Consider the following 11,996-nt stretch of genomic DNA (forward strand, 5'->3'; position numbering starts at 1 on the left):
AAAAAAGAACTTATTAATAAAACTAAGGAAATCAAATCACAAAGGAAGAATAGAATAGAATCTTCGAAAACTGATTTTTTTTTTTAAAGTACAAGACTACCGTTCAGTTGTTTGAGGACACTCCAACGTCGAGAATAATAGATAGCATAACCCAACACCAAAACAGCAATGTCAACACTGTTTTACTCTGTCCTCAAACAATTGTCTTATGCTGCTCTAGACTCCAAAAGACGACAGAAGATTACCGGAACCGAGCCTTCTCTTTCGCAGGCGCTCTGCAATGATGAACGCAAGCTCCAGGGACTGAGGAAGTATTAAGCCTTGGGTCACAGTGAGTGTGGTAGCGTGATTAGATCGTTGTAAGTGATGGTGCGTGACCCTCCAACGCATTTTGTCACGTTTTGCCCCGTCATTTCCAAATGAACCCCACCAGGGAAATTCCCTTCTTGATCATGCACGTCAAAGAACGACCTCAATTCCGCCTGATATAAGTCAATGGGCAAATACATCATGCAACGTTATATATAGAGTCGAATGATGAAGTAAGTAGGAATTATTACCCTGATCGCGTCGAATGAACGAGTTTTTAGCCCACTTGGAGCCATTATGGTGTTTCCGTGCATTGGATCACTAACTCAGGTCACAATCTGACCAGCTCCACATACTGCTCTGATCAAATGAGGAAGCTTGACCCGCATGTTCTCAGCTCCCATTCTCACTTATTAACCGTAATCCATCCAGGCTTGTTCTGAGGGTTTAAGTTGTCAACATGAGCACCATCAAGTTGGCGAGTTCGTTCTCCAACCCAACGCATGTGCGCAGAGCAATCATAGTAAAGTCCGGATGTTGAATCCTCTCTTGTGAGCCTCTTGGTTACAGTATAACTCATGACTTGCGGATTTTAGTTCAACCCACAGTGACCAGATCCCAGATATATATCATTGCTCGGTGTATAAATTTGAAGAATACAAGGAGATCAAAAGGTTTTCATGGATAAAGAGAGGCAATTGATACCCATTCTCCATCAGGGTAAGCACCAGGCACCATTACATTGATCTCACTCGATTTGGCTGCCTAGTTGTTGTAGCTGTCTCTAATGAGTCTTTGCTTAGATATAACTGGACAATCAGTGGTTTTTTCCGCAGAAACTGTAGGAGCTGAACCCTGGATCAACCATTGGTGAAGTAAAGACAAAGCAAGAGCGTCAGTGTCTGAAAAACATTTGCAGACTTTAGAGCTGGAGAAGTAAAAAAGATGGTCCGTAAGAGGACATTAGGAAACCTATAGATGATAGACGACAAACCTGCAGATTGCATTGAACTTGTACGTTTCACAATCTCAAATGCAGCAACAACATCCTATATAGACATGTTCGATTATTAGGAATCACATAACTGTATATTGTGGAAATGTAAGAGGAAACAGTATAATTCCACTCACCGTGAAGACAAGACCCATTTTGGTGCATTTGTTAATGGTGATGTTACTAACTTTTCCTACAGATTATCGAATAACAGTAAGGGGCTCAATATTACCTTGTATCTGCAGGACATAATCTTTGCAACTAAATACATATACAGATTGTTTCGCATCACACTCCTTAAAGTCCTTGTTCCCAATTTGCTTTGAAATGGAGATCGGATAGGCTGAACTCAAAGACCCATATTAAGTTTTTGCTTACTTGTAGCTTCAATCACTCTTCTTCCAGTTTCGTCAGAGAATTTTTTTTCTTTCGGAGCTCACCGTAGTCGCCGATCGGATTCCATCGGACACCTCTAAATAGCAAAACGGCAAACGATAACAAGCAAAACGCAAATAACATATATTGATGTTAATAATGTAGAGCTAGGAGCAATGCTACTATTTTCACTAAATTTCGACTAAAACGACAATTCAATAACAAACAAAACGCATCGGAGGAAAAAATAATAATAAAATAATAGTTCACTCGCGAAAAAGTCGCGCATGACCGCGTTTTAGCAAAATACGAGCAAAATTCATAGTGGTTAAACCTTTCGATTTTGGCCCAACGCGCTCAACGCGCCTCGGGTGCGAGTGGGATATGTCTTCTCGCCAGATTAAGCTGCAAGAGGCAAAACGTCAGCGTTTCGAGACTCAGATCACTTTGGAAGGAGGCAAAACGTCAGCGTTTTTAACGATCGATTAAGTAAACTTGTGGAATTTTTTTTGTTAAAATTTTTTTTTTTTTTGAGAAAATTGGAAAACTTTAGTTAGCATTTTACGATTAGACGGAGCTCGTTCCCGAAAGTGATGAGGATGATAAAAAGGGAGGGCATTGGAGTTGATCCATTGAGTATCGGCGTTAGGATCGGCGGCGGCGAGAATAGGAACGTTGCCGTTAGCGACGCCGATGACGATGCCGACACTGGTTCCGGCCAAAACTTTGATGATGGCGGATCATTTTCGTTCTATTTTCGTCAATATATGGAGTCAGATGCTGTGACAGACTCTCGTAACCGGTTTAGACTTGAGTTTCGAGTTTGGTTAGTTTTTAACCGGTTAATTTTTATGGGTCATTGATTTTGACTTTATCATCCCAAGAGGAAATCGCAGTTCATAAGCAAAAATATCTCTACTCTCTCTCTCTCCTCTCACACTCTGGGCAAACATGATTACTGTCACCTCCAAGCTCTCTCTCCTTCCTCCATTCTTCTCTGTCGTTAACTCTTCTTCTTCTTCACGCTCGAAAGGTGCTCAATTTTTGTCTCCTACTTTCTCTCTATGTTGCTGTCTGTTCACACATGTCGTAGATTCTTCAAATTCTATAGAGACCCATAATTTTTAGAAAATTTCGATAACTCGTAAGTGGAAAACGATCCTTGAAATTCATATGTGGGAGGAAATTGTATGCAAGATTCTGAATAAGTTTGGTACCTAAAAAAGAAATTGGAACATATTGGTTCTGTTGTCGAATGCTTTAGTTGTTTTCCACGGCTCTCCACTATCGAGTTTGAAATTAGAATCATGTGTTAGATTAGTACGTTTTATGGCTGTTTCTGTACATACAGTATCGATCATTGTCTTAATTTCTTTATTGACTGTGGTTTTATTTTTTCCTGAAACCTGCATGAAGCTTTCTTTGTTCCTTGTCTTCCGGTCTTCGACTGCAGATGTGAATACAGAGCCGAAAAAGAAAGTGAAACTAAGAGAAGACTGGAGGGAAAAGTCCAAACCTATACCACCCGGAGGAACCTATCCAGCCAAAGATCATTGCAGGTTCTGTCTTCCTTTTTTCTTTTTTGTTTACCTCCCTATTTTTCTCTGGTTCTTATCAGAATTCTTGGTGTTTTGATGGGTCTGCAGCCGATGCGGGTTATGCGACACCTACTACATTGCCCATGTGAAGGATGCATGTGCGTTTCTTGGAGATGGAATGTCAAGGATTGAGGTGATGTCCATATAGCCTTGAAATGGACAAGATTTGTTACATTTTTTTAATTGATGGGTTGAGATTCTTATTTTGTTAAACTTAAAGTTTTTGTGCAGAGCTTGGAACCTGTTGTGCATGGTAGAGGAAGGAAAGCAGATTCCTTAGAAGATACATATTTTGGGGTCCATCAAGAGCAGCTCTATGCTCGTAAGCTGAAGCCTGTTGAAGGTACACTGATGCGAGGCCATTTTGTGTCCCGTTTAAGATGACAAAGCTTTGTTTTTGGTTACGGCGCACCAATTTATCCTGTCTCTCGTGTTTCCTTTTCATACACTGTCTGTGGAAGAAGCTCAAATACATTTTCCTGAAGACACGGATATAAAACTCTTCTTGTAATTTGTGTTTCATGTTGTTTGTAAAAAAGGAATGAATTTTCATTCTAACTTCGGTTGCAGGAGCACAGTGGACTGGAATTGTCACAACCATATCCATTGAGATGCTGAAATCTGGCATGGTTGAGGCTGTTGTTTGTGTGCAGAGGTAAGCTGTTGTTTAATTTCAGTGATGGAGTAAGGCTATTATCAACCATGCTTTACATTTTTCCATCTAATCATGTAAATGATTTATTGAATTCACAGTGATCCTGAAGACAGATTGTCTCCAAGACCAGTATTAGCCAGGTTTTTCACCTTCCTAATGTGATTTTATTTGAGGCCTTTCTCCTTCAAGTCTCCATTTTTTTTTATTGTGGATCCATATTCTGGTGTTACTCTGAATTTAAAGGCCTCTTGATATTTCATTTATTATCATTCAAAGGACACCTGAAGAAGTTTTGGCAGCAAGAGGTGTCAAACCAACTCTGTCTCCTAATCTGAATACTCTGGAATTAATCGAGGTTATTTGCAGACCCATCTTTCTTGCATGTGTGTTTTCTATTGCTGAGTCCATTTCAGATATATTAGAAATTGTACGTTTTAACAGACTTCCGGAGTGAAACGTCTTCTTTTTTGCGGTGTGGGGTGCCAAGTGCAAGGTATGGTCTCTGACATACTTCTTTTGGATTACATTTTTAAGTTGGTCGATACCATGACTCATAGTTTTGTAATGCAGAGTGATTTCTTATGCTGCAGCATTGAGATCAGTGGAGCAGCATCTGAATCTTGAAAAGCTGTATGTACTAGGCACTAATTGTGGTAACTTACTCATCCTATCTAGTTTCATATGCGCAAGTTCAGAAAAGCGTATGACATGTTTTAAAGAGATACTTATAATATCTGTGAATCAATAGTGGACAATGGAACACGGGAAGGACTTGACAAGTTTCTAAAAGCGGCTAGTAAGGATCCAGAGACTGTTCTCCATTATGAGTTTATGCAAGATTACAAGGTTACTACAGAGACAAGCCGTTATCTATCAGTTTTATACACTTTCAGCAATGAGCATTTGCTTCAGCAGTGCTATGCTTGTTTTTTCTTCTTTTGTAGGTCCAACTAAAACACTTAGACGGGCACATTGAAGAGGTAAGATTATTTCATTTTATTTTTGTCATCAGTTGAAGAGGTATAATCTGTGAATGATGCAGAGATGAGCCGTTTTTTCAAAATCTTTTGGCTAAAACAGGTTCCCTATTTCTCTCTACCCGCAAACGATTTAGTTGATGTCATAGCTCCATCTTGTTATAGGTAATGCCAGTCTTTTCATATAAAGTTTCGAAATTTACAATCACTGTATTGCCGCTGTGACCTTCTAAACAATCATTTTCTTTTCAATTCTGCAGCTGCTTTGATTACACAAATGCACTAGCGGTGAGTGTTTCTCTTGCAAATAATAGTTTAAAATCTGCCAATTTCAATCGCTTCCTTGTGACTCTATGTATGCTTGATGTAGGATTTGGTTATCGGGTATATGGGTGTTCCGAAGTATTCAGGTGTGAACATGACTGACCATCCGCAGTATATTACAGTGAGGTCAATCCTCTTACCTGTATTATTAGTATGGACCTCATAGACTTGTAAGGTTGGCCAAAATTAGTTAATTTTATGCATAAAACTACAGGAATGAGCGCGGAAAAGAAATGCTAAGCTTAGTTGAAAACCTTTTGGAGATCTCTCCAACAATCAGCAGCGTAAGACTTGCAATCTTTTTTATTACTTGTTTTATTTAAGACTTGAGAATCCTTTTTACAGGAAACATTTTTTTCGCTGTTATTTCAGGGTGATCGGCGACCTTTTGTGACAGAGACCGTTAAGGCAGACGATGCTGCTAAGTTTGGTATGTTTCAAACTTACGTTTCTTGAATCATCTCTGCTTAAAGCCATATTTTTGTTCAAGCAATGCAAGATGCCAAGCAAAACTAACATTGTCTGAAGTCTTCTAAATATTCAATTTCCTTTATTTTCTCAGGTCGAGGTCCTTCTCAGCCGGCGCCACTTTTTGTTGGAAACATTATCGCATTCATCCTAAGTTTGGTAAAATCCTTTCCTTATAAACACAAACGGGGAAGCAATTTCATAGCAAAAAGCCTTACTTGTAAATGCATTCTTGCTTCAGGTTGGTCCTAAGGGTCTAGAATTTGCTCGGTATTCATTGGATTACCATACCATCAGAAATTATTTGCACGTCAACCGCAAATGGGGAAAAGAAAGGTAAAAATCTATAGCACACTCCTAAATATATTTTTTTATTATTATCCGTGTGTTTCTTTGCTATCGGATCGCCTTCTAATAACCAAAGTGGCATTATCCTCTGCAGAGCCAACAGTCACATGCCATCATATGCTAAAAAGATAGTAGAAATGTACAACAAAAACGGCCAAATAGATCAAATGCTCTCCAAGAAATAAACATATAGGCCTTTCTCATGTAAGTTTACAAATGTTACACTCATTCTACAGTGAGTTATGTACATTGGTCTTACTGTATCTCAACTTGTAGTATGTTGGTAATATTCAAAACTATTTCCCTTTGTGAATTTTGGTAAGACACCGGCAAGAAAATATGGGTCGGTTTGGTGTTTTTTTTTACATAGAACAAAAAAGAAGAAACAGTCTAAATCGGCGGCTAAATCCAAATCAGCCATGTGGTTTCCTCCATGTCTTTAGGTTAAGGTGATGTCTGAGTAAAAGGTTGCAGAGTTTTGTGTGAGAACATGAATAACTGTTTCAAAAGGGATGGGAACCAGACATTTACACAGTTGGGGTGGGAATTAGCTTTTAATGTTTTTTGTTTGGACCAGAGAATGAAGGAACCGTGGTTTAGCTTCAGTCACTCACTCATCACCACAAATCAGAAATACAAAACTTCAAATTTGTCCTTTTGTTTTTCAATTCTCTATTCTGCTTGTTCAATGACTTTGCCTGCAGAGTCTGAGACCTCAAATGAAACTTGATTCTCATTAATGTCTGATCTTTTGCACCAGAGTTGAATATTTTTTCAGCAGAGGCTTTGTCCATATACAGAGTATGTAAAAGTTTATATATATATATTTGGTGAAATAAAGCTACTCCGGTACCTTAAGTTTATTTTTTTGAATTACAATTTGACAAATAAGAAACTTAAATAATGTTAGAGGGTACATTTACATATTGCATACTTTGGATCTGAATCCGTTTCAATATATATATATATATATATATATATATATATATATTTATTTATTTATTTATTTATTTATAGTCTTTTTTAATTCGAGGATATATACAAGCTTATATGAATCCATTGTTTCATTCATAGTTTCCTAAAAACTATCAAATTAACTCATGTTATGTAAAATAAACCATAAAAGAAACATACTCATATTTTAATATGTTCTTTTTTTATTATTCTGTTTAACGGATAAACTATCCATTGTTTTGCCTTTTGGGTTGAGCACTCTGTTTTCTGATACTCTGCCTTCATATAATAATAAAATGCATCTCTCTGAATTGTTTTTAAAAATGGATACAAATTACAAATATTCATTTTTTTATTAAATTTTTATTGTTATCATATCAACTGCATCCCCAATGGAATTTGCATACATAAAAGCATGTTTTGTTATCTGAGATTTGAGTAATCATAGTAATTTGTATTGATGGTCCAAGATAATCATGTGTAATCAATCATTTGTCAAATTAAATCATTACAAAAATGGTATGGTATGGCTAATAATTCCTAAATCACCAAAATAACAGCTATAACTTGTGAGAGAATTCTTGCAATAATGAAACAGCATGATATTAGTTGTTTCTTTTTTCATATTAGTTTTACTAACAAAAAACAAATATTCACCAAGAATAAAACATAATGGTAAAAAAAGATAAAGTACAATAACATATGTCATATTAGATTAAACAAAACTTCTTACAGAGTTCAACATCTAAAATGAAGAAAAAAATACAGAACAACAACAAAATAAAAGCATTCGCAAAACAAAATAATAAAACAAGAATATATATAGAAAAGCCACATCTTCCTTATAAACAAAGAAAAAAAACCCCAAAGTATTTTTAATTTTCACATTTTTTTTTTGGGTTTTTTCTCCCAAGGAGAGGGCTTAGTTATCTCTTTGATTTTCTCCATTTTGTATTTTTTTTAATCAGAAATGTGAGATACACCGACGATGACGAGCTGCAGCAGTTTTCTTCTGTTGCTTAGATTCTTCTTTCCACCTAGTAGCGATATCATGAGCCACACTCATCGCGTCCAGCGACGCGCCGAACAATCCTTTTCTTGTGAACCCGACCGCATACAATCCTGCCTCTCCTTTCCATCCGTTTGGAAACGGGTTTTTCGGTATCCCATCATCGGAAAAGAAGTCATTGTCCTGAAATTGTAATTAATTCCAAACATTTAATACCATTTTCCCTTAACTGTCGTACCGGATTTCTCTATCTAACTAAAATAAACACTCGTACCACGATTTTGTCTCCTTTTTCGACGAAAAATATGTACAAATGTGTTTTCTCTAAAAACAAAAAAAGTGTATAGATGATCTTTTTAAAATATTGGGGTTTTGCATTTATAGCTCTCACATTCAAAAATCAATTTGGGTCGGGTTTCACCAAACTCGGACCGGGTCGGGTGGGTATTTGTGTTTTTTTCTTCCGACATCATTAAATGTCTTAAAAAATTTTAAAGAACAATGAAAGATGTTGTCTAGATTACCTTAAGCCATGAAGGGACGTTGCTTCTGTACCCAGTCGCTAGAATAACGGAATCAATCTCAAGAACACGGCCATCGACTAGCTCAACTTTTCCTTTACCGAATTTTATGATTCCAGGGACGATTTTGATCTTTCCCGATCTGATTTTGGGTAATGCTCCGATGTCAAGAACCGGCGTTTTGCCTTCCTTGTTCTTTAGCTCCAACGGTCCCATTTTCGGCCTTTTTAGGCCGTATTTATCGGTATTCCCCAGAATCATCCTTGCAAGAAGGAGCAAAGTCTTGTCCGCGAGCCAAACTGGCATCCATTTCATCATCGTAACTCCTAATTCAAACGTTGATTTCCCAAAAATCTCCCTTGGTAACACATGGACCTGTTAAATCAAGAAATAACAGAAAACAGAGTATCAGATGCTCTGTTTTGTTTTTTAAAAAAAACAGGGTAGAAAAAACAGAGGATGCTCTGGTTTTAGGGTTATAAAGACTCGAGCTTTTTGTACTTACAGAGCTACGAACGACCATTGATGGGTTTGCTCCATGATTGTAGAGATCTAGAGAGACTTCCATACCGGAGTTTCCGCATCCGACGACCAAAACTTTCTTCCCCTGGTACCTTCCACCGGATTTATAATCTCCGGCGTGAAGAACATCTCCGCCAAAGTCCTCTAGACCTTCAAAATCCGGCACAACTTTCTCAGCATTTTCACCCGTAGCCACCACAAGCCACCTGCAGATATATTCAAACTCGCAAGAACCAAACTGCCCGCTCTTCGAAATGGTCTTAACCCGCCACAGTCCGAACGTCTCGTCGTACTTCGCTGACTGGACTGTCTCGTTGTACTTAGGGTTGATGTCGAAGTTGGTTGCGTAGTCCTCAAGGTACTGAATAAACTGAAACTTGGTAGGGTATTCGGGGTAATCCTCCGGGAAGGGAAAATTAGGTAATTGGCAAAACTGTTTCGGGAGATGGAGTTTGAGACGATCGTACGTTCTGTTTTGCCACAGAGAAGCAATACAGTTGGCTCGCTCGAGGATTATAAAAGGTACTCCTTCACGTTTTAAGCCCGCAGCGACTGCTAAGCCCGATGGGCCAGCTCCGACGATGACCGGACCGTTGACCCAAATGCAGCGTCGGGAGAAAATGTCGGCTTCCGGGATTAAGTTTTGGAACATACTCGAGATGTTGAGAGACTTTTTGTTATTATTTCCATACATCTTAAACAGAGTTTTGAGTTTACTTCTGTCTAGTTCGGAAGAAAAAACAGAGGAAGTTTTTAGAATGTCTGAAAAAAAATTAGAGAGCTTTTTAGGATTGAGATTTAGTGCATTTGTGTTTTGTTGGATTGGAGAAGAAGATGTATAAATAGAGAAGAAGACTTGAAGCAAATCGGCGTTTGTAAATTAGTAAATAATTATTTTTGGTATGGATTGAAAATTGTTATTATATATTTAACTTCTGAATGTTATTTAATTCTCAAATGATAAGCTTGCAGCCCACCATTACTTGTTTATATTTTTTTTCATATATCTACTCATTGTTATTAATTTAATCCTCGTCCAACAAATACAATAATTAGTTACAAGAAAAGTGGTTCCATATTTTGCATCTCTTTCTTTGCATGTCAAAGATAAAATACGTACACTAGGTCTACATGGAGACAGGATGAACTCGTTCAATTATAAATTTTTATAACTACCCATATGTTTTAATTTGCCCGCCTGTAAAAAAATGCCTTCTAGTTGACTCATTAAATCCGTGAACTATTTTCTTCAACGATAGGATAGTAGTTTTTGGCTATTACAAGTAAATGTCTCCTAGGATATATATTTTAGGAGCAGACTGTGGTCGGTTAAACCCAAAAACATTGTGGTCGGTGTAGACCGAATCGGCTAGTTTCCATCTCTTTTTTATTTTTCCAAATTTGGTCTTAATTCGGTCATGCAACTATAGTTTAGGTTGAAGTCAGCTAGTGATAGTATATACAATGGAACTACATGTAAATCATATAATTTTAGGCAAATATGGATCCGTAAACTAAATAAGTATTTATCTACGTTATTAAAACATCCACATTTTTTGTTAGACTTGAAAGTAGTTCTTAAAATAAATATCTCAGAACTAGATGTTGATATGCCCAAAATATCTCATAACTCATGGATATTACAGCGCCATTATGGACTATTAGTAAAATAGAATTTCGAAGGCTAATGAAAGAAGAGAGATGACTTTGGATATACACCAGACAAGAGAAAGAAAACAAGATAATTAAATTTGATGTCAGGTTGCTACCAACGTGGGATTCAATTAAGGGTAAAAAAGGAGATACATACATATATGTTGCTTATACGATCGATTCTAATGAAGAGACATGACAACGCATTTTGCTACACGATCATGTAAACACATAAACATGAAAGGTCCATTGGGACTTGGGAGTTTCTCATAGCTCCTCCTTGGTCTTATTTTAGAGAAATACTATGTAAAACAGTAAAAATGACTTTTTCGTTAAAAATTATCGCCATTGCACTTGAGATATTGTTACATTTGATCATATTACTTACTTTCGTTGTGCTTCCAAAATGCCTACTCCTTTCCTCATTCTATGTCATAATCTAGAATTTTTAAAAAGTTGTTTCTCCGGAACATTACTCACATTCACATAGATGAAGTTTTTTTTTTTCTTGGATTCTCAAATTATATTTGGAGGATATGTAACAGAACAGAGTTAGTTTGTAGGAATTACATCAATCCAGAAAATTTTATTTGTAAGACACAACTAAAGTTAAAAATTGTATGTTAATCAATTTGTTTTTTCCTTCAAAAACATAAAATTTAGAATTCCGCGAAGCTGTGGAATTTGAGGCAACGTGGTTAAACCTCCATCAAGAGTGGCTACGCATCCCACAGACTTTCCAAATCCACAGACTAATTATTTTTTTTCATAAATAAGATAAACGATATGCAAATCTCACCGTAAACTGCTAAACATATACATGCACATATTCATATGTTTAAAATACAATTAAGTATTGATGTTCTGCTTGATCTATGGGTCAGCTAATATCTAGTGTTCATGAAAAAGAAGTATACTAGTACCGATTTTAAACTTTTAAAGGATAATTAGATACGCCAAAAAAAATATAATTAGACTACTAACAAGCCCTTGTTATTGATCTATGTAATTACACTACACATATTATATATATATACATATATATATAATTTTATTTCTCGACCTTGTATATATTATACGGGGGTGGGGATATCATGAATATTATAAAAAGAATAATACAAGCCGTTACACCCGTTTATTAGAGACCTTCATAGCAACATACATGCGATAAGAATCTTGAAAATCTAAATAGATTTATAGTTATAACATTTGTAAATTGGTGGTGAAGATAAACTGTAATCAAGATCCAATGAACCTATCTATTTTTATTAGTATATAAATTGTTTTTT

At 36.6% G+C, this 11,996-nt stretch overlaps 2 protein-coding genes and 1 pseudogene across 3 annotated transcripts; 1 reads left to right on the forward strand and 2 right to left on the reverse strand.

Moving 5' to 3' along the window:
• Window positions 1-73: 73 nt before the first annotated feature.
• Window positions 74-1,786, reverse strand: LOC112083898 (annotated as a pseudogene).
• Window positions 1,787-2,490: 704 nt separating this feature from the next.
• On the forward strand, window positions 2,491-6,361 carry LOC18994403 (7-hydroxymethyl chlorophyll a reductase, chloroplastic). Of its 2 annotated transcripts, none has more exons than XM_006418045.2 (19): window positions 2,491-2,711; window positions 3,132-3,237; window positions 3,325-3,409; window positions 3,508-3,619; window positions 3,847-3,931; window positions 4,030-4,071; window positions 4,208-4,286; window positions 4,373-4,424; window positions 4,522-4,584; window positions 4,680-4,777; window positions 4,876-4,911; window positions 5,012-5,073; window positions 5,169-5,196; window positions 5,279-5,358; window positions 5,447-5,516; window positions 5,605-5,662; window positions 5,795-5,859; window positions 5,942-6,036; window positions 6,143-6,361. In XM_006418045.2, exons 1-19 carry the CDS (start codon window positions 2,630-2,632, stop codon window positions 6,231-6,233), a joined length of 1,389 nt encoding a protein of 462 aa, XP_006418108.1. In that variant the 5' UTR covers window positions 2,491-2,629; the 3' UTR covers window positions 6,234-6,361. The 2 variants fall into 2 exon arrangements, with proteins under 2 accessions (XP_006418108.1, XP_024007797.1); XM_024152029.1 differs by having other exon boundaries at window positions 2,618-2,711; window positions 3,095-3,237.
• Window positions 6,362-7,966: 1,605 nt separating this feature from the next.
• Window positions 7,967-9,748, reverse strand: LOC18994404 (probable indole-3-pyruvate monooxygenase YUCCA3). Its single transcript, XM_006418046.1, has 3 exons — window positions 9,038-9,748; window positions 8,536-8,907; window positions 7,967-8,194 (listed from the first exon to the last, which is right to left on the reverse strand). The coding sequence occupies exons 1-3, from the start codon at window positions 9,746-9,748 to the stop codon at window positions 7,967-7,969; spliced, it is 1,311 nt and encodes a 436-aa protein (XP_006418109.1).
• Window positions 9,749-11,996: the final 2,248 nt, after the last annotated feature.

Source organism: Eutrema salsugineum, unplaced genomic scaffold (genome assembly GCF_000478725.1).
Source record: "Eutrema salsugineum unplaced genomic scaffold, Eutsalg1_0 scaffold_5, whole genome shotgun sequence".
In the NCBI taxonomy this organism is placed as follows: domain Eukaryota; kingdom Viridiplantae; phylum Streptophyta; class Magnoliopsida; order Brassicales; family Brassicaceae; genus Eutrema; species Eutrema salsugineum.